This window comes from Dufourea novaeangliae, unplaced genomic scaffold (genome assembly GCF_001272555.1).
Source record: "Dufourea novaeangliae isolate 0120121106 unplaced genomic scaffold, ASM127255v1 scaffold248, whole genome shotgun sequence".
NCBI lineage: Eukaryota > Metazoa > Arthropoda > Insecta > Hymenoptera > Halictidae > Dufourea > Dufourea novaeangliae.
Genome location: NW_015374156.1, coordinates 1,928,230 through 1,956,076, shown reverse-complemented (window position 1 = coordinate 1,956,076; position 27,847 = coordinate 1,928,230). Strand labels below are relative to the sequence as shown.

The 27,847-nt window shown below is 34.6% G+C and overlaps 3 protein-coding genes across 3 annotated transcripts; 1 reads left to right on the top strand and 2 right to left on the bottom strand.

Moving 5' to 3' along the window:
* Nucleotides 1-162: 162 nt before the first annotated feature.
* On the top strand, nt 163-22,812 carry LOC107191966 (sorting nexin-8-like). Its single transcript, XM_015581120.1, has 9 exons — nt 163-187; nt 1,115-1,242; nt 14,544-14,676; nt 17,189-17,382; nt 18,371-18,488; nt 19,162-19,621; nt 20,639-20,855; nt 21,472-21,660; nt 22,477-22,812. The coding sequence occupies exons 1-9, from the start codon at nt 163-165 to the stop codon at nt 22,561-22,563; spliced, it is 1,551 nt and encodes a 516-aa protein (XP_015436606.1). The 3' UTR covers nt 22,564-22,812.
* An 831-nt stretch (nt 22,813-23,643) lies between these two features.
* LOC107191977 (U6 snRNA phosphodiesterase-like) lies at nt 23,644-25,110 on the bottom strand. The gene is made up of 4 exons (XM_015581132.1): nt 25,013-25,110; nt 24,440-24,582; nt 24,002-24,339; nt 23,644-23,832 (listed from the first exon to the last, which is right to left on the bottom strand). Exons 1-4 carry the CDS (start codon nt 25,108-25,110, stop codon nt 23,644-23,646), a joined length of 768 nt encoding a protein of 255 aa, XP_015436618.1.
* A 573-nt stretch (nt 25,111-25,683) lies between these two features.
* LOC107191958 (zinc finger CCHC-type and RNA-binding motif-containing protein 1-like) lies at nt 25,684-27,287 on the bottom strand. Its single transcript, XM_015581112.1, has 6 exons — nt 27,272-27,287; nt 27,001-27,163; nt 26,696-26,807; nt 26,387-26,627; nt 26,094-26,167; nt 25,684-25,821 (listed from the first exon to the last, which is right to left on the bottom strand). The coding sequence occupies exons 2-6, from the start codon at nt 27,111-27,113 to the stop codon at nt 25,684-25,686; spliced, it is 678 nt and encodes a 225-aa protein (XP_015436598.1). The 5' UTR covers nt 27,114-27,163; nt 27,272-27,287.
* Nucleotides 27,288-27,847: the final 560 nt, after the last annotated feature.

The following is a 27,847-nucleotide window of genomic DNA, read 5'->3' as shown; positions in this document are numbered from 1 at the left end:
TTTGTACCTCGCCGACAACTGGTATCGTCGTTCGTTCGGAAACCGTGACGCGTGTGTTCGTCGATTAATCACAGAAAAGGTATCGCGTACGTGACCGTAATTACGTGAAGCATCGGTGCATCGAACCTGGCAGGATCCCGGATGATCTACAAGTGATCCAACATGGCGTCGACCGATCTGTCGTTCGGTAAATGATGAACCCGTGTACCGTACGCACCTTTGACAAGGTCTCGCCGAGGTCGTCCGGTTTTTAAAAGCGACTCGTGCCCCCTTTCATCGCGTCGAATCACGCGAACACTCCGTCGTCCCTACTCTCTCGTATTTTTCCATCTTGTCACGTTACTTTAACACGTTCACTGCTGCAATAATCACAAATATCTGTTTCCTTCTGGCCGGAACTGTTTTATCCTTGAACAGGATAATGATAAGTTTATTTAAGTGTCAATGAATTTTTTCCACCAAATGTAGTTTCTATTGCTTACAGTCGTGTATTTTGGGCTGCGTAAAAACTGCATTGATCTGAAAAGCGAACGCTGCTACTTTCCCCGGTTATTAAACCTAACAGTGTTTGAGAATTAATTGTTGATACTCGCGGCTTTTCTCGTGGATTCTCCGTGCACCACGTTGTGCTTCTCGCGGCAGGCAACGTGTTAACCTCTAACATTTATTACAAACTAAATCATCTAAAAACGAATCAAGGACGAAAATGGACATCTCTGACATAACCTTTGTTTTTTAGAAATCGGTACATTCAAAATTTGTCTAACGATATACAAAAGAAATTCATAAAAATTAATCTGCCTGGTTAGACAAAAAAAGAGAGGAAAGAACCAGTTCGAAGTGGCAGGGAAGGAAAAAGTATCGAATTAATATTTGTGCGAAGATCAGAGTAGAACTTCGATAACTGATGTCGTTGTATTCGTAATCATGGATTGACGCGTTCGCGAGATAAAGCGTCGTTTTTTTTTCCTTTTCGACACATAAATCGGCGACGATGCTTCCGGACCGTCGATTTATTCATTTCGCAACGTTGTTGTGGAATAGTGCGGTTCCGTAGTCTCGCCGCGAAACATGATGTCCTTTTATTTTTATTTTCGTCGCGGCGCTGGTCCAGGCTGCATACCGGCGTTCTACAGAGAAGTCTACGAGAAGATCTGCTCTCCCACGAGCGGTAATGTGGAACGAGAGGTGTTTAAATCCCTCCTTGTCAAGTCTCAGCTGAGCAGCTCGGTTCTCAGCCAGGTAGGCTTTCTTCGTTTCCTTGTTGTCTCCTTCTCTTTGTCGCCAGCCACGTCTACACTCCTGTCCATAAGTATTGGGACACTAACCAAATGCAAAGGGAACTTGAGAAATAATTATCATTGTTTGACGGTCTTTTAATACATAGTGTTTAGACATGTGTAATGTAACGTTAATGTAAAATAATAAAATTCATTCCTTTTGCTTCAGTTGTAATGGGTATCCTAATACATTATGGATGGAAGTGCACATACAGGGTGTCTCAGCTAACTTGATCACCTCGAATAATTACTTAACGGTACACTTTATGGGAATTTTGAGGCGTGGAACTTAAATGGCATCAAGGGGCACATCTTATAATGTAAGTGCTTTTTTTGTGGGTTGAGGGATTTCAGAGATTTCAAGGTCACCGTGATTTTTTTTTAAACCATAGATCGATAGAGTATGAAATTCTGAATAAAATGTGGTTACCTTCATACGTTCTAAACGTAATAGTGAACGAGATATTTACAAAATAATCACTGCATTGAAGTTGAGGAGCGTTCGAGCATCTATTGCTTCCAGATAGTAACTACATACGTATTAAAAATTATTTTGTAAATATCTCGTTAACTATTAGGTTTCGGGCGTATGAAGGTCAACACATTTTTACTCAGAATTTTATACCCTATCGATCTATGGTACAAAAAACAGATCATTCCATTACAAAAAATCAAGGTTACCTTGAAATCTCTGAAATGCCTCCACCCACAAAAGAGCACATACCTTATAAGATGTGCCCCTTGTTGCCATTTATGTTCCACGCCTCAAAATTTTCATAAAGTGTATCGTTAAGTCGTTATTCGAGGTAATCGAGTTAGCTGAGACAACCTGTATATTAACATATACATGGATAAATTTGTTTTTTCTTCTCAGCTAGAACACTATGACAATAAGAATTTACCATTCCCCTTAAACAATTTAGATGACCGTGAATTCTGAATCGAATATTTTAGAAATTTTATTATTGCATAATAATGAATTGTAAATAATAAATTACATAAAATATATTTACATTCTTATAAATTTTATAACAGAAATATTTTAGGTTTCGATCTTACCTAACTCACTCTGTGTACAGTTATTACAAATAATGTTTATATTAAACGAAATTTCTAAAACGTTCATAAGTTTTTTTTTAACACAAAGCAAAGGAAATGTGTGCTCCATCTGCAACAGCCTGTGATCACACGAATAACCTTGACTAATCGTGCTCGACAGACGGAACAATCTCTTATCTGTAAAAGGTTTAATATCATTAAAATTTACGTTTTAGCATGAATAATAACGTTAATGAATAGAATTCGTTAAAAAAGCTGTATTAATTGTTTATCATGAAATATGGGTCGCGGAACGTTGAAAGAGACAATTTTAAAATCTGTTGATCGAGTTATATTACGATTGCAAAGCAAACATTAATTTTCTACAAATTCATTTATTAAATGGCAATAAAAGAACAAAAACCAATTACACTTCGCAACAATGATTAGTATTGAGCATGCAAAACTGTAAAATCAATATTACCACTTTGATTACCACATCGCTCACGTATATAATCGACACAGCTTTTAGTTAAATGCTTCAATTTTTTTCTACAAGATACTAAATAAAATACTATAAAAAAAAAGAATGTTAACTCTATTGTAATAGTGTTCGTTATCGTAAAAACAATTTAAAGGAAAATTTCATTTCTTGAGAATTCGATTCTTGACACCCTTTCATCTCCTACGAATTCTATCATTGAAATGCAATTATGAATGCATGAACGAATCGATTAATAGCTCGTTGCAGATATGTTAGCTGCGCAACAAAACTGTTATCAAATTAAAGTTCAATGATGCAAATGTTTATATTTAACGTTCAGATTTTATACGTTGTCTTTTCAGTATTTCACGTTCTAATTATAGGGAGATTGGAGGAAAAAGTTGATCGGTTCAAAGATAACTATCTTTCTTATGGCAGAGTCTCTTCCGCAATTGCAACATGCAGTTGCATAATTTCTTTTTCAAATGTAAACAGATATTTTTTCGCCCTAGATGTATTCCTATGGTTATTTTGTTTAACAAAGTACTTTTATATTTTTGAAACAATTAAATGTTTGTTTAAACTTTCTTTTCTAATTGTAACCAGATAAAAATATAACTTGACCTAGTTATACGAACCGTCAAATTCGAAATAAACAATTTCGTGTAACGAATATAAGTGTCAGAACGCATATATGTTTATGCAAAATCAAAATGATATATTAATTTTCGGAAACGATAAACAAAAATTTCTCCCCTTCACGAATAATTCTACCGTGTTAAATATGTAGTGATAACTTTAACAAATAAAATTAATATTGTTAAGATTAATAATACGATATAGTAAACAAAAATTAATTTCATAGAAAACTAGACTTTTACTTCCCCTTGAACGAATATGAATGTCAATCATAAGATAAAACAATATTTCCTATTCAAAATTAAATTATAAAAATTGTAACTTACTTGCACTGATATTTGTGCCTGTATTATAAAAATCAGGTCCGTTATTTGACCGTTCGAGGCTAGAATTAATAAAACATCGTGATCCTATTTCTTTCGGAATTTGGTGGATACATATGTATAGAAATTACAGTTACATAGAATTAATTATACAAATGCAGCGAAATATTTCTTGGATACCGTCTCCTGTAGCTGTGCATTTTCCGAATAATATTGTACTCGTCCCTGGCACATACGTATAATAACGAACACATTTAATTGCGAGTTAATACGTCACTACCGAGTCGATTACATTGGTCCGACGTGTGAATTCTATTAACACGGTGAGATAACGAATAAAATGTATGTGCTTCGCGCAACGGTATATGTATACGGTGTATACGTGTCGAAACTGTTGCCACGTGAATAAATGTCCTACGTAGCGGTTCCCGACGAGGGAAAACCGTTTCAGAATTTTTACGATCGTGACGCGACTCCACGACGATTCAACTCCAGGAAGCGCTCTTATCTGCGATTAGTACGTCCCAAAGAAAAAGTAGGAACGAGAGAGATTCAGGCAGTATCATTTCTGGCCACCATTATGTATCTCGCAGAAATTATCTTCGTACGCGGGAATAGTTTGCATTTTTCATAAAACAATCGTCCACTAACTACATCGCAAAAACTTATTGAAAATACACGATTTTAGATACTAATATGGAAAGGTTAAAATTTGGCAGGATTTTGTTTCATGTACTGGCATTGAAGTCTCTCCAAGTCCTTATTTTACTGATGTACTAATAGCTTATGGTTGCTGTTAGAGATAGAAAGGTAGATATTTAAAAGGAATAAATAGGAACATCTCTAATTGACATTGGAACTATGTACCAACGATTGAGGTATACCTATACTTCCCCTCATAAGTACAATAAATCCTCGATGAGTGTTCGAAGATTCCTAGGCATTGGCAAGAAGAGGGCACCAGGTGTAACGCTGACTTTTTATTGAGATTTAGCACAGTGATAGAGCTTGGAATTCTGAAGCCAATGAAATATTTCATGTTCAGTGTCAAGGAGCCTTCGAACACTCATCAAGGATTTACTGTATTGGGATAATTATCGAATATGCAGTAAATGTTACAAAGCATTACAAAATTGCTGAAAGTCTGAAATAAATATTGTTTAGGGGATATTAATGTTCGAACATTGTTTACGCTAATGTAATGATAATAAAAGTGGCGTAAAATATATCATTTTTATGAAACATCACACTTTCTTCGTACAATTCAGGTGTTCTAATTACTTCCGATCAGTAAAAATGGCAGATTTTGAGAATACACAAATTTATAAAATAATTAATTTCTTTATTTATATATTACGGTAAAAATTTCGAGAAATCACAGGAAGTGCATTGTTATAACTAGACGGCGGAAGTTTATGCAAATTCAAAATTTCAGACACTAATATCTAAAAATTAAAATGGAGCAGAATTTTGAATTCTCTGCTAGAGGCTTGACTACGTTAATAGGAACACGAAATAGCATTAAACTTTATAAAAAATCTTTATTTTATTGCATTTTCCGTTTGAACATTCGCAGTCTGGTAATAACATTGCAATAATTTGTACAAAAGTTTACGATCTTCATGATATTGACTGCTGTGGTAGTTTTAGTGTTTAATTCTTTCCTGCTGTATAGGATTAAAATGAGAAAATTGAAATATTATGCCGGTAATGATTATATGAGGCAATATCTCATGTTGGAATTACAAGTTGAGTTATGTTTAATTTTAGTGTATTGAAGTAGTCGTAAGATTTGCATTTAAAGTGTTATTATGGTATAATCGAGTTACTATTTATTCCAAGCAGGATCGTTTTCTGTTATTAATCATTCATAAAGATTATACGCTATCGGTCAGTTGTCCCCTTTGAATGAAGTTTTGTTCACTACATTGTTTCCATCGACTATTCAGGTCCATAAAGTTATTATGGTAAGATTCTGTAACAAAAAATGATCACAGCCAATATTTCTTTAATCTGTATTACTCCAAATTTTTTTATTAGTTTAACATTTTAATACTAGGCAATTCTGCTGGTTTCACAGACAAGAACACCTCGATCCATTAGATTCAGAAATTTCAGCTGTATAAATACTTCAAAGATAGGTTGTATTATTAGAATAACTAATTTCGACAAACTTTTTAAAAAGATTACTTCCTGTTGTCGTCATTAATCATTCATGAAGATTCTATGCTATCGGTCAATTTTCCCCTTAAAATATAAAATTCTCTTCGCGGGCAGGAATCCATTGTCCCCTGTCTGCTGTTTAGTATCGTTATTTTATCACTAACACGCCCGCTGACGATATAATGCTTGGACGCCCCTCCGTAATGGTGGAAGATTACCTACCAGAAGCTCCAGCATCCATTAATGCGTTTTACAAATCTGCAGTAGTTATATACATATTTTCACAGTTTTTTTTTTCAATTTTCACTATTTAAATTAACCTTTAATTTCTGTCCAGTGATGTTTCGATAAAGTCGTACAGCACATAATTAAATTAAATTTCAGCCAAATTAATTTCAGTAATTATTACACTCTCGGTAAATTTTTATGTTATTTACCTTTTGTTATTCTTGTTTCGAATATCGTCGTCAAAAAATAATTAAATCTCATCGAATCATGTCCCGACGAATGAAACATCGATAATGTAGTAAAATTTGGTTTAAACAAAACTAAAAATTCGGAGAACAAATGTAAAATGAATACATTCCATGCCCGTTGTATTATATGTACATAACTTAAAACTTGTACATATATCATTATTATTGGTGTTATTATCATTATCACCAAACTGCGAATCTCATGTGTTTGTCGAGTATTTAAGATTGCAAAATTCAATAAGATAAAACCTGCCATACCTATAACGTTCCATTTCATTTGGAACCCAATAAAACCTTGAAGAATGAATGTTCATATTCTGGCTTCGAGAATTAATATACAAAAATTTGAATTTGCATAAACATCCGCAATCTAATTATCTTCGAACGTTCCCTACTCGAGAAATCAATTCTTTTTAGTTGGTTCCTTTAATGTTACATATTAACTATATAATTACGCTTCGAATATAAAATCTTGATACATATTTCTTAAATGCACTATCACTGTACAGTAGACTGAGCGAAGATGTATTCGCAAAAAAAATCGTCGAACAAACGCGTTCGATAATAAAAGAAATTAGCAGCAATAAAGTGGCACGACACGGTACGAAACGGCGCAAGAGGGATTGAACGTCGCGTCTCGTTCATTGACTAATGACACAATCAAAATAACGTTACGTGGGTCGCCGCTTTATCGCTAGTCATCGCAGATCACTACGAATGGGATGATTCGAAATGATACACATCGTGTAAGACGATACAGACCACGTTCTTGCGATTCATCCTTCTTTTTCAAATCTTACCTCATTCGGCTGAAATTAATTTTGTGCTCTCAATGGACCAAATGCGACAATTTTATTCTCAAAAGTAACAATATCTCCCACGAATCCAGTCCTTAGATATGTAATTAGATTCAGTTGATCTGCTGCAAGTCTTGCTCGTGAGTTCGACTAAAAGGACTAATAAGTGAATTATCCAGATTTCGAATATTTGAATTATTCAGATTTCTAATATTTGAATTATCCAGATTTCGAATATTTGAATTATCAGATTTCTAATACTTGAATTATCCAGATTTCGAATATTTGAATTATTCAGATTTCGAATAATTGAATTATCCGGATTTCGAATATTTGCATTATCTAAATTTCGAATATTTGAATTATCCAGATTCCGAATATTAGAATTATTCAGATTTCGAATATTAGAATTATTCAGGTTTAATATATTTCAATTATTCAGATTTTTCATACTTCCATTATTCAAATTTCGAATATTCCAATTATCCAATTTGCAAATATGCGAATTATTAAGATTTCGAGTACATATACAGATAACGTAGATTTTTAGTACTCGAATTATCCAGATTTCGAATACTTGAACTATCCAAGTTTCGAATAATCCAATTATCCTGTAAAGTATCATATTCGCAACGTGACGAATTACGCAAGTCACAGTTGATCACAAAAGTAACCGACCACGATAAATACTGCAATTCCCTCTCTATAATTGCGCTCTGTAGACCTCCTTATAATCGTGTCACCACTGAGGAGCTCGTAAAAAGGAGTGAAGTTGCAGAAACGTGTGTCTATTGCTCTCTATAATCGCCTTATCAGCCCTGAACGTTACTTATAAGAAGGTAATACTTTTTTGAGTAAAATTACAGATGATGAAAGTAAATAGTATACTCTTCCAACTCTTGAAGGAATATTTATTAGCTGTATTATTCTCTTAAAGAATATGTATGTATATACCTACTACTTATGGTGTAATCGACGAGAATCATGTGGGTAGGTAGTAAACTCGGCGAGTCCATAAACAGGAGCACCTTTAGCAGACCTTGACCACAAAAGGTCTGGGACCCAAAACAGCTCAGGCGTTTCAAAAATTTTACAATTGATATAAAAGGACACTAATTTAGGAAAGGAATGTTTTGCTCAGTTAATTCCTTAATGCCATGGTATTTACCTTTTGTCGACCATTAGGCCCAAACCTCAACTTACCTTCTCTTTATGGACCTGATGAATTTACTACCTGGCTACTTTACGGTCTATACTGGTTACTGAAATTTTATAGTATTCTGTATATAACAAAAGACAAGCAGAACCAACATTTCTTTAATGTACAGTAGTTCAGGTGATTTAACCTTTCAACCGTCCCTGTTCTGGTAACAGTACAATGGCGCCTGGATTCACTAGATCTAAGAATTCAACGTGTACGTATGCTCGAGAGTTTTTGTTATTACGACAAAGAATTTCGACTAATTATTTAAATAGAATAATTCCTATCGGGTAATTTATACGGCCGTTCTTTCTGTAACTGAATTTGAACAGGTGAGAGTTGATGTGGCCTCTTCAGAAAATCCACAGATCTTTGGAATTCCAGCTAGAAGCAGCAAGGCCTGACTATCGAAACGCATTCATAAGATAATGGGCAGTTCTGGTAAATGCTAATTGCTGAAGATTTTCGTATCCGTTGGTATTGACCCATTTTAAACGCGATAATCTCGTGGTGAAGGTTCAACGATGATCAACAGTGTGCATATTAAAAGTGTTGGTCAAATCGCTCGATGTCAACTTGTCCATGCATGACAACAAATGTTAATTATTAATTAACAACGCGATTTTACATAAATTTAGATGTTAAAACAATCCTCAACGGATCCATTGAAGAGTATTTTGACGTTAGCTCGAAGATAATTCATAATCGGCCATTTTGACAGATTATAAAAACCCAGTATTTTTGTATAGTAAAATGAAAAATTATAATATTAATGTGGACTGACAAATTGTCATATTACTCTTGAAAGTTTTTATTTTAACACAGCGTTATGGTTTCATGCTTTTATTTCTAAAATGAAATCCTGTTGATGACAATCGTTTCGATCGATTATATTGCCGAAGCGTTCAGAAGTTGGTGGGGAGGGGTGAGATTCAATTGAAAAAGACCTCGATCCATTTTAACTAATTGTGATCGTAGTTCTTAAACACAGAGGCCTAAGTATGCCGAAATTATTTACTCGAAATGAATAGCAAGAGACTGTTTTATTGCCTACAAGTCTCTGTACAAACTCTATTAAATAGGATAGTATCGATTACAAAGTGCAACAGTATTTTTTAGACAATAACATAATTTCATGAAAGACATTACTATAAATACGATGTAACATTGCTTAATGAATAAGTAGAAAATATACAATCAACAATATTTATCTATAGTAACCACATAGATAAGTACTCGTGGTTCGTCATATTACAATTAAACCGCAAAACCGCATACACTTAATGATTAGACGATATTTACATTGGAATTAACGAATTCACGTAAGAATAATCATGTAGACATAAAAACCTAATGTCAAAAGTATAAGGAGATTAGATATCAACGTATTAATACTATTAATTAAATTTTAGAACGAAATCAGTTAAGAATTACGTCATTTCAGATGTAATGCAATTCTTTGAAGGCTTGTTCAATGAAAAAGATAATATTTATGATATCTAACACTTAATATTTTGTTCTTTAAAGAAATAGAAATCTTTCAGAAATGGACATAAGACTAAATACATATCACTAATAAGTAATAACTATATACCAAATGTATATTATCACTTGACAAACTTAATTAGTTTCGATATCATTGGACCAATTGAAATTATATAAAAATACTTTGGTTCACAAGGTTCCATAAACTGACGACTCTAAATTCCTAATAAATCATTCTAATCCAGATTTTCCAAATTATCAGTGGTTTCTTAAATGGAACTGTATAATTTCATCTCCTGGAGTCTGTCTATCAAATAGTCTATCTAAGTTTATATTTCAGTCGACAGAGAAAACGAATTCGATACGAGCCATAAAATATTCAAGGACATTTATGCAAATATATCTTCTTGTGGACCAATTTATTAACATTGAAGTCAAACAAAAATTTCTATAACTTATAATTAATTTATCATTGGTATAAATTTTATTATTAAGTATAACGTTCGAAAGTAAATAAAAATCCACGGTTAATTCTATTAAACATTTGACTGCAACGAGTTTTAGAGAATCGTGTAAAATCCGGGGATTACATAATATCGTACACCTGATACAACGATTGAAGAATGCAACCAAAATAAATCATTTGTAAATGTTCAGGAACAATTGTCGGAAGAAGTACAACAATAGGCACGGATCTTTGTGCGCGTACCATGCAACGCTCGACACGAACACAACGGCCACGTGAGATAAAGCCTTCGCGGATACATTTCGATCTCCCTTCCCTCGATCTCTCCTCGCAATAATTTTGTTTAATGATGTTCCAGTTGTTTCGCGCTTTACACGACACACATTCGCACATACACACACGAGCCTATCGTTCCTCTTCCTGCTGGCTGATATCTCTCCTCTCGTGCGTTTTCGTTTATCTTTTTTCAGCTCCGAAATTCCAATCCCTGTCGGTACCATCGACTACTCCGACAATGAATCGCGTCAATGACAAATAATAAGTCCAGGGTAAAAATGATCATAGGCAGGGCCGTTCCTGGGTTGTTGGCCGTCCAGATGAGAAAACAGTATCGCCACCCTTATTAATTTAATATTATTCAATTAAGAATTTAATATGCAGTGTTTATATATATATATATATTTTTTTTTAAATGAAACCATTTATTTTTTAAAGATCTTTGTTTCATTTTATGAAAATAAAAAATATTTTTTAATTTTTCTTTTCATAAAGTGAAACAAAGATCCTTAAAAAATGGTTTTATTTAAAATGAATATTTTATTCCATATATAAGTACGAAACTAACACATAACGTTTGTAATAATAATCTTACGGCTGATAAATAGCGACCATTAATTACCCACACGAATTTAATCCACCATGACATTCACATTGATGTTGACACTAACGTTGACATGGGCAGTAACATCGACAGTGACATCGGCATTCACATTCGCGATGACAATGATAGCAACATCGAGAGTTACATTGAAATTCAGATTGAGGATGACACTGACGTTGACATGGGGCGTAACATCGACAGTGACATCGGCATTCACATTGGCGGTGACATGGGCAGTAACATCGATAGTGACAACGGCATTCACATTGGCAGTGTGAAGTGCCGTAACGTCGACAGTGTCATCGGCATTCACATTAGTGCTGACGAGGGCAGTAACATCGACAGAGACATCGACATTCACATTGATGATGACATTGACGTTGACATGGGCAGTAACATCGACAGTGACATCGGCATTCACATTGGCGATGACATGGGCAGTAATATCGACAGTGACATAGGCATTCACATTTGTGATGACCAGGGCAGTAACGTCGGTCGGGAATGCACTTTTACTATTTTAACGTTTTTAAGGTAGCTTCCGTATTTGGTATCGTATCTACCTGGGGCTCCATATAGCACTTTATACTTTTTAGCAATTTTACCAATTTAATTTGAATGATTAATATTTTAAACTACTTCAAAATACTAATGGAAAACAAACTTACAGATAAATGGAAAAAAAAACAAAAATTTTGTTTCCTTATTGTAAACAAAATTTCATTTTTGTTTAATTTTCAAGAAAAAATTGGAAAGTTTATCGAACAAACCAAAGAACGACACAAGACCCTAATTATCACTAATTGTAGATGTACATTTACTGCATGTTAGTCTGACTGTAAATAACAATTATATCGACAATTTTAATCAGTTTTCAAGTGAAAGTAAATACTGAGTTCGCTAATGCTTCAGGAACACATTTTCATGGCTATAAGAAAATGCAAAAAAAAGAAAACTGATTTTTTTATCTGCTAAAGTAGAACACCCCCTTAAAAATTTCTTTTAACTAATTATTACGAGTACTGTATAGATTATCATTCAGACAGTTTTATATTTTTTCCGTGTACTTTCGTGTCACTCTGTACCGTCTCTCGTCCATTGTTCAGAGATGCACTCTCGCCAGTCTATTTAGATTCTATCATCTAAATGCAAGTAACGCGCGGTCTCCGCTCGGTCTGCCAGATCGGTGAAAGACAGAGAGGCAATGGGAACGAAAGAAGGTGAGGAGAGTGGAATGGCGGCGCAAGGTATAAAAATTCACGGAATGCAGTTACTTTCATTTATGGCCTAATCCTTAGGAATCGTCCACAGCGTTGCCTCCCCTCGAGGTTGCGCCCCGTTAGTCGAGGTAAATCGCACGGTTTTGCGACGCACATTATCCTTTTCCAGTTTAACCTTTCTGTGTTTCGCTTGGACAGCCACTTTCGATTCGGTCTATGCAAAGTGTTCACGTTATTACGGGTCCAGTGTTTTTCCTGCACCAGGTATATCGTCGATTTAGTTCTCAATTGTTCTATCTTCACTAATTTCTAAACTGAGTACAGTAAATCCTCGATGAGTGCTCGAAGACTCCTCGACGCTGAACATTAAATATTTCATAAACTAATGGCCATTTGGAACTGAAACAAATATCATTGGCTTCAGAATTTCAAGTTCTACCACAGTTCTAAAGGAGGAACCTTCGAACACTTATCGAGGATTTACTGTACACTGAGTTTAAAGTATACGAAGTTGAATATTATAAAAGCTGGGAAGTAATGAAACATACTATAATATCATCTACTGAATAGCTATTTATTACAATATTTACCACAATTTTATCTTATTAACAACATCAATTTATAATTGTTGGTAGTATTAGGAGATACAACCATTAAGAGAAAAAAATTTGCAAAGTTTCAGTGTTAGGACTTCAAAGAATAGTTGTTGTTTTCTGGGTTGAATTTTCTTTATATTATGATAAATTTGTATTCTTTGGACCACGTGAATTAACGAAATTTTTTTAGAAAATAAACTTAAAACAGTTAAGAACTCGGGAGACGATGTGTAGACTGAAAAAGGAAACAATTTCGCTATATTTCATAGATAGTATGATGGCATGAATTTAATCAACTCCTCTGCTTAAACACATTATCAGCCAGCAACTAGTTAATGGATTTCTTAGATCCAACGATCAACTGCCAAGGAATTATTATTACTTAAATTATACTTGCAAATTACAATCGTAAAACATAGCAACGTAATGTAACGTTTTCTTCTTTAAGCCTGATTTAAAAGTGAATAATTGACTTTTTATCGATAAAAACTGAAGTTAAAGCGCATACTAACAGGCTACTTTATATTAAAAACACAGGCTGTTAAAGATAACCAAAATTAAATTAGACAATAAATATCACAATGGGAAACGTAACAATGTAAGATAACGATTTCTTCTTAAATCCTGATTTATAGGTAAATAAATGGCTTCTTATTAATAAGCACTGAAATCAAAAAACCTGTCAATAGACTACTGGTCAGTAAAGTGTTCAGACAACTTTCCCCTGATACATTCAATAATTGAGAACTACCTTGGAACATGAGGAAATAAAATTGAACAACAAGCTCAGTGTATCTCAATATGCATACCTACATAAATTTCTCAAACCAGTTAAAGGATCACTACATGGGCTGTAGAAGCAAATAGAATGCTACTAGTTTAATAAATTTACATTTCTTACCTGCAACAATAACACCAAGTTTTTCTGGTAAAAAAACTTTCCAGGAATGATACACCATATTTACAGACACAACAGCTGCAATATATGACTCTTTAATTGTTTTCAGCGAATGTTAGCTTCGTGAAAATTCATATGTGATCAATGAATCATGTATAGTTATTGAAAATATACATATTGAGATTTCACTTTTTATAGCTGTCTATTTTACGCGTTAACCCTTCGCAGCCCTCAGTTGTAATATCCCAAAAAGGCAGTTTGGAGATGAATACGATTGGGAATCATTGGTGTAACTATGATTTTCTGTCTATGGGGGAGCAGATCCCCTGAATTTTGCCCATAAAACTCCCCATCAGGCATCTGTATGTGTTTTAACCCTGTACGTGGGATGCACAAAATAAAATTACACATTTTACCATAATTATTTACATATTTATTTAACACTAAAACTAAGAATAGAAAGATATAAACATGTTTGATGAAGATATAAACAAAAAATATGTTTACCTGCACAAAATTAAGTAGTTGGTAAATGTAAAGAAACAGAAACAACATTAAAGATGTTTTTAATTCAACTTTCTTTGCTGTCTGTTTTAGATATGGGAACTGGTGGACAGCAAGACGGGCTATCTGACGCGGAGCGGATTGTATAAGGGGCTTGCTCTAGTCGCGTTTGCTCAGCATGGAAAACAACCCAGCGACAAGCTCTTGGAGAACTCTGAATCTCAAGGTAGACGCTGCTTTTAATTGCCTCTGGTAAAGCAATTTTCTTACGCGTAGAAATCGTCTACGGCAAACAACGTTCAAATTAATTACATTTTCCTACTTCTGTTTCTTCTCCTCGAAATCATCCGCCTGATGGACAATTTATATTAGGGTATTTGTCAACCTATCTACCTATCTATAATAGGAAATTATTTTTTTTGTTCAAGAATATGTAGCACAGATTCTGCAAACATGAGTTAAAAACAAATTTAACTCCCCTGTTAATGAGTTCATTTAGTTGAAAATCAAATATTATTATAATGGTGGTCTTATTCTATTTATACCAGGGATCAAACTAAACAATCATATTTCGTTTTTACAAAAATTCTGTTTGAACTTATATGATTCGTTTAAGAAAATATCTGTTCCTGTGGAGTTTTTATGGAAAGAAATGTTACCCTTAGGAATAACGGTGAATAACTACCAATTTGAATTACACCGTATTACTAACATTCGTGTGAAGAAACCAGGTTCTTAATGGTATCACTGACCAGCGCAATCGCTGGTTGCTTTTCTTATCGGTGAAAAGACACACGGTTATCACGACTGAAGGAGATTCACCGGAAATGTACCGTTCTTCCGGCAATTTCTCTTACCAGCACTTCATCATGCGCACACTTTCGAAATCAATTGAATTGAAAATAGCGTTTCCGTTCGACTTTGGTGCTGTGAGTAATTTGTTAAGTCTTCGTGTCCTTTTTAAAAGAAGCCAGATCGGCCATCTTTTTCATTTCAATTCATTTATCGATAATTCTTTTACGTGAATTAATTGACTTACTTTCTGAAACTCGTCTACTATCTTACAGATTTTATTACTGACAATTACTAACATTTTGTATTTTATGGTAAAGCGTGTTTTCCACAGAATAATTGCATAAAAAAACGGTCTTGGTGTTTATAGTTATAATAGTAGTTATAGTACCCTCTGTAAAATGTTTTTTTTATCTACTCTACCAACAAGATCCTACACAGAATGAAGTCACAATTCCATATTCTATAATTCTCTGTATTAAGTTACCACATACATAAAAATACTTCTTAACAGCTTTTTGAAACAACTTTATACCAGCAAGATCCTACACCGAATCGAATATTTTATTAAGTTACCATATACATAAAGTACTATAACACATCTTTATAGCTTCTAGAAGCAATTTTTAATAAACAATTTTTTTCATTCCTTTTTTTAACTTTCAGATACGCGACCCATTGTTATTCTAGCTTTCGGAATTTCTGACTTTTATGAAATTTAATAACAATCCAACCGATTGCTATAAATAACGAACAAAGAATATTTGTGTATGCGACCGTTGCGAATTAGTAACATTGTTTTGCAGAAGTTATGGTTGAAAATTTAACGTTCACGCGGATAAGCGTGGCTGGGAACGCATCCGCGAGAAAAGTGACTGGGAATGAGTCTCTCAGCTCCGCTTTTATCGTGAACACGTAGCAAAGTACCGTAGGTCAGGAAAGTCCTCTCGAGTATCGAGGTTGCGGTTACGACGATCATTATCTTTCACGTCGCGGTAAACAATACCGAAAGAAATTGCTTGTGGCCGCGGCTAAACTTGCAACGATACATAACAGTACCTATCGATTGGAACGACTGATTCTGTCATCAAACCAAATAAATCCAAAATATTTCCACTGAACAAACTATTTCGAAAATATTCTAAGAATATATCCACTGATGAAACTATTTCCAAAATATCCACACTGATCAAAAATATTAGGGCTTCCCATAACAAGGGGGAATCAAGAATTTAAATTTCTAATAATTATGATATTAAAGTAATTATCGTACGTTGGGAAATACAGATAATCTATTTGGGACTAATGTAATCCGTTCAACCCTTTAAGGCCTGAATTGTGTTACCGTTATTTTTCTTTATCGCAATTTTTATTCCAGATATGTACTCGAAAATTGTTCAGATACGGTTTTTTATTTTCTTTATATTTTTATTCGAATAACTAAATATAATGTTTATGAGTGCTGGCACCGTTTTATAACATCTCAGAGGCCTTCAAAGAATTAGTAAATACTTTCCAGTCAGCCAAACCAGCAAAGCCAAATTTTGCCAAACTTGCACAGAGATTGGCAGCAGATTAGCAGCAAGTCTTGGAATATAGCCCTGGTTATAAATTGGCCTAGGTTCCAAGAGTTGTTGCTAATTTGCTGCCAATTTGCTTCACTATTTTGTCAGCAAGCATTGTCTGAAAACCCCAAGTTAAATGCGGAAACAGATGGCTATGGTTTTTTAGATAAATTTTGTCATTATTTGCTGGCAATTTGCTCGAAACTTACATACATCTGGTTCTCAGGGCATGTAAGTCCTAGTTAGGTTCTAAGTATATTGGTTCATGGCAGCATTTTATTTTAACATAAGTAATACTGCAAAGTACAGTCAGGACATACAGCGTTAAAAATCACCCTGAGAACTGTCATATTATTCTACTTATTCCTGTCTGCTTCACAGAATTACCGGTTCCTGTTCTTGGCGACCTTTCGGAAGTGACGCTTCTGGCTCAGAGGTTGCTCAAAGGCAACAATCCGGCTAAATTGAACCTTACGTACACGGACATTTGTAATCTGGACACTATAGAAGTCAATCTGGTGCCAGAGAAGAAGGGGATCTTTTTGAAGCACGTGGAGTACCAAGTGACGAGCAAGGTATCTTTTTGTTTGTTTCATTTCAATGTACACAAACGTTTAGTGCGTTCACTATAAACAGTCATTGCCAACCACTAATTATTTACTTAACAGAAAAAATTCAGTATTTATAGATGTAATTTTCCCGAAACAATATTTACTCCATAATGTCGGTTATTATTACCACGGTATTATTAAAAAGTATTATTGTTCTGCTAATAAATTCAAACAACCGTTATATAACAGAGCAGTTGGGTTTTAATAATGATCCACGTACGATTATCGGTATAAAATGGACACGTGGGAAAAACTAGCTAATAGAAAATACACTATTAAAGAATAGAAATTATAACTGTTCCATAACAAGTATGAGAATACAATATGTGCTACGAAGAAGACTGCATTGAAAGTCGTGATGCACCTTAAACCGTATAAATTGTAAACAGATAATGATCAAAAAATTTATTTAGGAACTGTATTGTCAGGGATTTAATGAAATCCACTGTGCCCATATTACTTACTGTGAAACCATACTATATACGTGAAATTAACAAAGAACCATTAGATTAACGCCATTTTATTTCTTGAACTATTGAAAATGTCAAAATTATTGCAAACGATAGTGATACTAATAAATAATAACAAACAGTAAATATAATTTTATTGCTTTTGTTTCAATCGTGTTATACAGGGGGTGACTTTATTGTGGGACGACACAATGGCATCCCCGATGATCCCAAGAAACTTTAATGTCCTCTTAAAAACATTGAAACATAATACAATGTATAATTTGTACAGTAGTTTATAAAATAATCAAAGGATTCATAGACGATTTTATTAACTGAAACACGTATAATGGTAGAACTATTTAGGTATTACATGATAACAATACCCTGACGAACTAGGATAAATATTCTAAATGTAGAATCTTCGACGCTCTCCCCATTCAGTATTTAAATCGTAAACGAGAATTACGGAGTAATGGATTGAAAACAGTTTTTATTTTCAGAGATTTAATTCCATCGTTTATAGACGCTACAATGATTTCGTATCGTTACACGAGCTCCTCTTGGCAAGATTTCCATACAGGTTGATACCAAAGCTTCCACCGAAGAAGATCGTAGGAGGTAACATATTTTATTTAGTTATTTAAACATATTAATACAAACACTACATAGGACTTACTTTCTCTAAAAAAGCCAAATTATCCTTCCAGTCTACCTAATTTCTCCATCACTTCCGTTTCTTTCCTTCTCTTAGATTTAGATTCGAACTCTTCACAAGTAATACTCGAATTCTAAGTGCTAGTGAGATACGGATAACTGATTGAATCATTATCATTCATTGTATCAGGCATTTAACTGTTAACAAATTAATTATGTTCAAAAAGTATCGATAAATAAATATAATTTTCGCTAAACTGCACACAATTGAAAAGAATAGAAAACTTCTGATCGAAGTACTCACAAAAGGTTCGAACCCACTCGGCCAGGGTTCGAGTATACTCGGTTCGAACCTCTTTCGCCTGGGTTCAAGTCTACTTAAAAGAATTGCTTTCCTTTTTCGAAATATGTATTTATAAAACTATCCAGTTAGATTCGAACCTACTTGTAATATATCCATCTCTAATTACACCTACGACACTGTAACAGTTTCCTACCACATCAAAGTCAAAATCATTCCGCATTAAAAAAGATTTAAAGAATCAGTCCAAGAAACTTCGATACAACTGAACTGCTACGGATCAAAGTGGACCCGTCCATATTTCGAGGGCTAATCGTAGGATTCTACTTTCGACAGCGGACTCTCAATTCCTGGAGGAAAGAAGACGATCCCTTTTACGATTTCTCACGGTTATCGCACGCCACCCAGTCGTGTGCAAGGATCACATCGTGCAATTCTTCTTCACCTACACCGGCGAGGAAACACAGCACAAGATTCGCGAGGTGTTCAGGCGAGTGCCGGACGAGTTCGCCACGTCGGAACTGTCCTCGAAAGCGAAGGAATTGGTACCGCCGGAAACGTTGACAGAGTTCGCGAACAGCCGCGATCAAATCAGAGTGATACTGCTTGGGATTTCCCGGCTGAAGAATATCGCTGACTGTCTGGCGATCAGATCGCACAGCTACGCCGTGGACATGGCGGAGCTGGGCACGCAGCTGAGTAATTTGGCCTCCGAGCCGCATGGCGCCACCGCTTGGGCCACCGGTGGGTCCACCATTTGGCAGGAGATGAAAAAAGGATTTCATATAATTTCGAAGTAAGTCGTATCCGCGTCACCGTGGTTAAATTTAGTGGTTAGAAGTATGGATTGTAAATTGGGTTGCTTAAAATTGAGTTAGGATGAGGGGAAAGCTTTTGAAAAAATCGAACGTTTCTTGTACGAGATCATCCTATGAGTTTTCACTTTTTGATACATAGTACACTCACGAGCAAACTCGACTTCCATGAGGGGAAAAAGTGGCATAGGGAAAGGGCCTTCTACCATTTGGTTTCGGAAGTTTCTGAAAATTCCAAATTAACATGCATTTTAACATTTGAAATATATTTACCAAGGCGGTTGTTCTCCCACTCCACTTGTTTCCAAAGTAGGTGCTGAGAAGATCTGAGGGAGCGTTCTAGTTATATTACTTTGTATTCAATTTAACTGTTTAAGATTCAAAGATTACACGCACTAGTACACTTGGAAATTTTCATAATAAAGATAGTTTACCCGAAGGGGGCGCTGAACAAACATAAATTTTAAAAGGGCGCGGTGAGCCAAGAAAGGTTGGGAAACTATGCCCTAACAGAAGCCCAGTTTGCTCCTGAGGGTACATACCATCAAAGGATTTTGCCTTCTGAACTCTCACATAAAATCATTAGCTTTTGAGTATACTCTGTGTAAATCGATTATATTCAGAGAAACAGTAAAACGCCAAGAATCTTCAATCTAGATAGATTATCACCAAATTTAGTCCGTCAATTGTAAAGGTTGATACTTGAATTGTCAGTTCTGATTAGCCCAATATAAAAAAGACATTTCGAAGAAACGATAAAATATGGGATGCAGTATAGTAAATTATACCATCAGCCGCGACGCGACTCGGAAACACCAACAAGAGTTACTTGAATTGGATCGACGAATGTTTCATGGATCATGTTCCACGGATATTTCCCCTATTTGACAGCCGTCGTGACATTTTCTCCTCGGTTAAAACGTTCGAGAATCCCTCCCAAAAAAAAGGCTCAACATATGGATCGTCGAAGAGACCCTCACACGCGATCGTCGTTGCAGAGAGTTCAACTTGCTCTCGTCGAGAGCGCTTCAGCAGGCGGTCAGGGAAGAGACGATGGTCTGCGAGAGGCTGAACCTGCTTCTGGACATTCTGGTGGCGCACAGAATATTATGCGAGAGGCACGAGCGGGGAGTGAGCGCCGATCATCAGCGGGCATTATCCACGATGCTGTCCTTAAAGAAACGTCAAATGCAAGGAGTCATCCGCGGCACTGATGCAAGTATATTAATATAAATCCTCCGCGAGTGACGATTCACAGCCTTAAGAAATGTATATTTATCCGGTGACTTAACTCGCCTCATTGTTACCGTCTCTACACTCATTACGTGATTATTCTGAAATTGCCCAAGGTCTTTTATATTAACGAGAGGGGAAAAATGTGATAATATATCATCTCTAACCTGTACGTTATCTTACGTAATTCGTTCAAATCTACCATACGGACAAGCCTGTGCTCGGCTACCGGCGCGTTTCTTCGCAGAAAACGAATGCCTAAAGGCAGTCTGTCACGACATACAACAAACACAAATACAGTTGAGCGATTCACTCACGAGAAATACTTTCAAGTAGTTTCAAGAGCAACTCAGGACAGTCAATGATATTCTATCACAATTTCGTCGAGTGAGAAACATAATGTCCGGCGAGCGTGGTTTCACCCCTTAGAGTCGCGTCTCAGCCGATAAAAAAAATACGTATCCGTTATTTTTGACTGCTTAACAGACATACGAAATTTCATCAAAATCGGAGGGGGACACTTCCGTGCCTTCCCTTGTCAGTCACAAATGCACGACTGCCTTAACGATTGAATTTCTTTCTGTTTGACGTGCCGTAGACGGACACGGTTGAATACCTGGAAAACAAGATGGTCGCCCAGGAATCCGTGATCGCGAATGTGGAGCTACGGAACTGCTTCTCGTTACACTGTTTACACATGGAAACGCAGCTCGTTCACGCGCATTTAGAGATACTCGCCACGGTGCTGCAGAGCCTCGTAAACGTTCAAATACGCGGCCATTCCGAGGTAAGATTATTCGACTGTTCGCATGAAATTCAGAGTATATAACCATTGTGACGTTTTATGCTACCGAGAACATGAGGAATCGGTAAGTTTACATCTGGACGGAGGTGACGGGAGGATTTTAGTTTGGTCATACAGACTCCTCTCGATTATCGTCTGGCTTGTCCTACACGATTATTATCGAGACGTCATCCCCACCACTGGGGAGGCCGTGGATCCTGCCAAGCGCATACTTTGCTGCCCCTACGCTTTTGTTGCCGAGGGGGCTTCGGCCACAAAATGAATTTATGACGGTCTGAAGCATTTCTCCCTACAAGATTATTGTCTCGGCGTGGACCCGAGTTCGGGACGATAATCGAGAGGAGTCTGTATATGTTATTTCCCATTTAGAGTGAATACTTCACGGTTAATTCAAATATTTAAAGGTGAAATACTTTCTTGAACTTAAATTCCTAGATGAAATAATTTTTTATGTGGGGAAATGAAAACTTTGAACTTTCGTATACATTATAGGTGTCCCATTTCAATCGACTCACTCGATATCTCTGAAACTATTGACGATATTAAAAAATGTTTCAGACGAAAGTTAAATGGTACCAGCGGGCACACTTTCTGATATAACTTTTTTCGACAAAAAAAATCGACCCTTTTAATGTGAACAGTAACTTTCTGCTTCATAGAACAATTCATTGAAAAAAAGATTTTAGGTATAAAATCGGAAATTACCGGTAACTCAATCTGATACAAACCCGCGAACTGTTGAAATGGATTGTTACCCGGACGAGTTGATAAATAAATATTATTTTAAACATGCCATAGCTTGCCGAAGTGTGGAAATTGATAGAACCAACGATCATGAAGTGTTTGCCGGAGAAGTCGACGAGTGGATCGAACGGAATTTCATAAGGAGGAGAAAGTCTCTTTCGCGTCAAGTAGCTCGTGTTTTGTGATTAGATCTTAACGACTAGTGCGCAAGGTAAGGATACGGAAAAAGGAAGACTCGGAGGTATATTATAACATAGGATTATATGCTACCGCCTCTGAATCCGTACGATTAAGAGAGCATTAACTGTATTCGACAAAAATATTATAAGCGAATTACGCGTGACGTTAATAAACTGGAATTATTTTTAAATATCGTGGTGCAATACATATCACAACACGCGGTAAACACACGTATAGACACAGGATGTACGTGCATGTTTGAAACGTATGCAAATTCAAAGACTTTTTAAACATTCCTTGTTGTGTACTTAATATATTTTATGATCTGATTAAACAATCATATGCTGTCGTGTATATAATAAGTTACGCTTTTCTCTGTGAAAACAATAGATAAATAGATAAAACATCTGTATAAATGAACAAAACGATTGTAAATAATTTGGTTACTGAGATACTATGTTTTTATATGAGTTAGAAGTCTGACGAGTGTTAATCATGATTCTCCTGTACCACGTTGACCGTGGACACGCTGAATATTTTACACACATTTATATACGATACTCGCCTTTGTGTAACAGTAATGAAATATATTGTTACTATATAATCGCATTAATTTACTCTCATATTCCCGCTAGGATCAGAATTAATTAAATTTAAAAACGAAATACCAGATTTGACTTGAACAAGTTTGTAATATTTTATAATGTTGTTTAAATATTAATGGAACTTTTATACTTACGTATATGCTTATGGAGGTATTAAAGGATTTTTTTACATCATATACTCAAATAACGAATAAGTTATGTAGTTTTCGACGTTAATGACAACCTATATTGTATCAAAAGTTAAGATGAATGACCACTTCATTGATTGCAGTACTACATAGCATAATTAGATACACAGTATTTTAAGCATACTAAACGGAAAATCAACAGACAATATTTGAAAACTCACTTCCTTCGGATATATAGTAATGATAATATTTTTGAGACATACTTTTTTAAATTGCAATCACTAGGAAATAACAAAACATATATTTCATTACCTTAATTTGAATGCATATAATCTGTTCCCTACTTTAAGATGTACTTTGTTGATGTGTATATATCTCTCTTCTATATGTTCAGCTAAATAGTGATTTAACTTATTTGTCAAGGAGGATGTAAGATTGCTTAAACTTGCTGTTTCATCGCCGAGACACCACAGAAAGCTGATGTGGTATGAAGAATCCTATGAAATGAAAAAAAATCTGGTTTAGTATGGCGGATGATTCGCAAAAGAAAATATTGGTGCGAACATATTAATACAGTATTCAAGGGCAAAGAATTCTGTGAAGTTTTCGAACGTTTTATATGAATTATACAATTAAAATCATAATATTTTACTGAACATGTCTTACCTCATAAAAAGGTGGCAATTTGTACTCTACAAGAGAATTATTAATATCCTTTACAAAATTATCTAAAGTTCCTTTGTAATCAACACATTCTATCCCAAGAAATGTACGTGTTTTTTCTTCATTACAGTATGTCCGTACATTCAAAAATTCTAAACGAAATTGATTGGTCTGCTCGCATAACTTTTTAATTTCCTCTACAAAGGATTCAATCCAATGGAATTTTAAAATTAAAGTTCTTGTTATGCTAATATGAAACTCTTCAGAAAATATATTACATTTCATTGGTAATTCATTCGATACTGATAGCATCCATAAAAGCATGGTCTCACTAGGTTCATCTAAAATTTGAAACCATTAGAGTATTTTAACCAATATCATTAAATGATACTAATAATTCTTTTCATTATTGTACTAATAATTCCTTTTATTATTACTAACAGTCAATGTAAACTAAGGTTGCCCAATTCCCACGTTCATGTTTGAAACTTCTTATTCGTCCATTGTGTTGTGATGGATCATCACTAAGTTCTTCGTGATGTGGAACACCTTTCCATGCTGCAATACTCCCAGGTAAGGGTAAACTGTAATATTAAAATAATAAATTTTAAACACCTATGTTAATCAAGCCAGTTACATCTAAATAAGAATGTTGGATTTCTTTATTTCTTTGATTAAAAGAAATAATAAAACCCTTAGAAATTAAAGGTATTTCATAAATATGTATAAATATTTACTAGAAAAGTGCACAAAGAGATATTCCTTTAAATAGATATAATTATTCATAAAAACATTTCTATCGATATGTTAAACACAGTTTATTATATTTTTTTATTGCGTGAATAGACATATATTTAGTTGTGGAAGTACACATCTATATCCGTCTATATATACTCGTATGATTTCGTAAAACACATTTTTCTTAAATTAACTCGTTCAATATGTTGATATGTTCCTTATAAATGGAATTTACAAATTGGAAACGCAATTGTCAAAAATAAAAAAAGTAGATACCGTTCAGAAACTTCATTGGATTTATTATTGTTATCCTTAATAACTTCATCATCTTCAGAATCAGAAGTGTATGTACTTATTAATCCTAAACCTGACATTATACACAAATGTTTATACTAAAAATATGATCTTTCATTCGTTGAGGTTATATTCTGAAATTGTCATTACTGTTAGTTTATTATACCAAAATATAATACATGCAGTCACTGTTTGTTCACATAGTATAAACCTTCACCGATCCACCTTAAAAATTTGATACATATGTGTTTTTAAAAAATGAAATTTGTAAGAGAAATATTTATCTCGAAAATTCTTTTGCTCTTTGAACTGTGTTTGAAAGATTAATTTGAACATGTGAGTATGTTACATATGACATGCATACATACAGTATATGTATAACATAGTAATTCCACATTCCAGTGCAATGTTTTCAGGGTTCAATCTAGAACTTAATTAGAAAACACTTGTTCCTTTATTATTCATATATTCTAAATTAATTACAAGTCATAGGTACACAAAAAACAGCATATGTACAGACATTTAAACGTTTATGTACAATTTATATTTTATAAAATTAGAAGCTTATACATTTATATTACATTATACCTATTATTCATCAATATCATATTCTTCACATTTCATTACATTTGTCAAATTTTGTAACACACATTTCATTCGCTGAAATCTTCTTCATCACTAAAATATTGGTTTCTTTTGTATCGTTTTCCTGGTTTCTGAATTAATTGGTTTTCTTCCTCAAATACTTTACTTCCTACTCTTTGACTTTTCTCAAATTCTTTTTGTTTATGCTAAAATATGAAGTATTATAAAATGATTGTGCTATATGAGTTATAGTTTCATATTATGTATATCATAAAAAAGTCTATTAAAACCTACATTAATATTATAATCACTGCTCTAATAAATATTTATTACAATTTCACTAAATATTTTTATATCTCTGAGTACATATAAGTTGAAGTTCATAATGTTTAATGAAACATTAAATGTTCAAAATAAAGATAAAAATAATCTGATTATTATTTTGTTTAAATAGAAATAGTATTCAAATAAATAGTACCTCCAATGCAATTGCAGCACTTAATGTTTCTACTTCTTCATCCCAATTGACATCTACTAATTCATCGTCACTATCTATTGAACAGTGAGTTGTAGATGGGATATTAGTAATCTTGTACTTCTGTCCAATTCGATTGTTTTTTATTGGGGGATTCCTTGGTCCTAATGTATTGTTTCTGGAGTTACATGACAACTGACCCGCCCCTCCATGTTCATAACTCTGAGATTTATCTGGATAATCTTTTCCAGTGTGTACTTCTTCATCTGAATTGTCCTCTATTAACTCTCCATCACTATCTATTGAACAATAAGTTGTGAATGGACTATCATTAGTCTTGTGTTTCTTTCTAATTCGAATCTTTTTTATTGGTGGATTCCTTGGTCCTAATGTATTGTTTCTACAATTATATGACAAATGACCCTCTTCTCCACATTCATAACATTGAGATTTATCTGGATAGTCTCTTCGACGAATAAATTCAGTACTGCGTCCATTATCAACTGCTATAGAACTTTTAACTGTACGACCTCCTACCTATTCAACATTATCTATTAACAATACGATGTAACAAATGTTATTACATGAACAATATAATAACTTACTTCAGTGTTATTTAAACCTTTTGCACAAGAAAGAGCATCTTCAGGAGTAAGAAATAATACAAATGCAACACCACGACTTCGGCGTGTGGTTTTGTCTTTCATTACTGTTACTCTATAAGCAATGAGAAATAACATCATTGAAAGCAGATTTAATTGTTGGTATTTCAAGGTTGCTTCTCATTTAAAAATTTAATGCCTTTTACAGCTTATTTTTTATTAAAATAATTCAATAATATATCATACATATGATTAATTTAAACAATTCATGTAAGTTTATAAGTGATGCCAAGATATTTTTAACTTACTTTACAATTTTTCCATAAGTCTGTAAAAGTTGATGTATATCATTGTTTGTTAATGAAAAAGGTAAATTTGAAATGTAAACTGTTGATTTACTGGGTACTACTCCACCACTCATTGCTTTCAATTATATAGTTTTATCAAACTATAATATCCATTTACCTTAATCTAAAATGAAAACAATATTTTATATAATAATAAACAGTTGACACAATTTATTCCAGAAATATTACAATCTAATAATATCATCAGTGAATATGATTTATTTATGTTTACTTCAGATTTATCTTTACTCGAAGACTACAAATGACTACAAATGTCAAAAAACACGGTTTCCGAGCATTTAGAACTAATATGTAGCGCCATCTCTCGGTGATAACGGTATCGGTGTTCTCCGTCGGTGTCGACGCGTACCGAACGATGCCGAAGATGGTCGGAGCGGGCGAACGAGAGAGAGCGAGAGCGGTAGAGCATGCCGCGGTATCGGTGCTCTCCGTCGGTGTGACGCGTGCCGAGGAATTTCTGTGGTCTATGGGGGGAGGTGTGCGAGCGAGTGAGTACGGTAGAGCGTGCCGCGGTATCGGTGCTCTCCGTCAGTCCAACGTGCTAGTGACGTACGTCTCAATTCAACAGGAACAAACCTGCCCACTTCCTCACTTTCTCGTGAGCCGTCGCGGAGGGTGGGCGCGCGTCTCGTACTCGTCTTTTCTCTTGTTACTAACCCATTGTTTGTTGCAGGCATTCGACAACCATCAATTTATTTACTGTGCATATTATTAATTTATTTACTGTGCATATTCTTGTGTCCCCTCTCTTGTTACTAATCCCTTGTATGTTACAGATGTTCGAGAA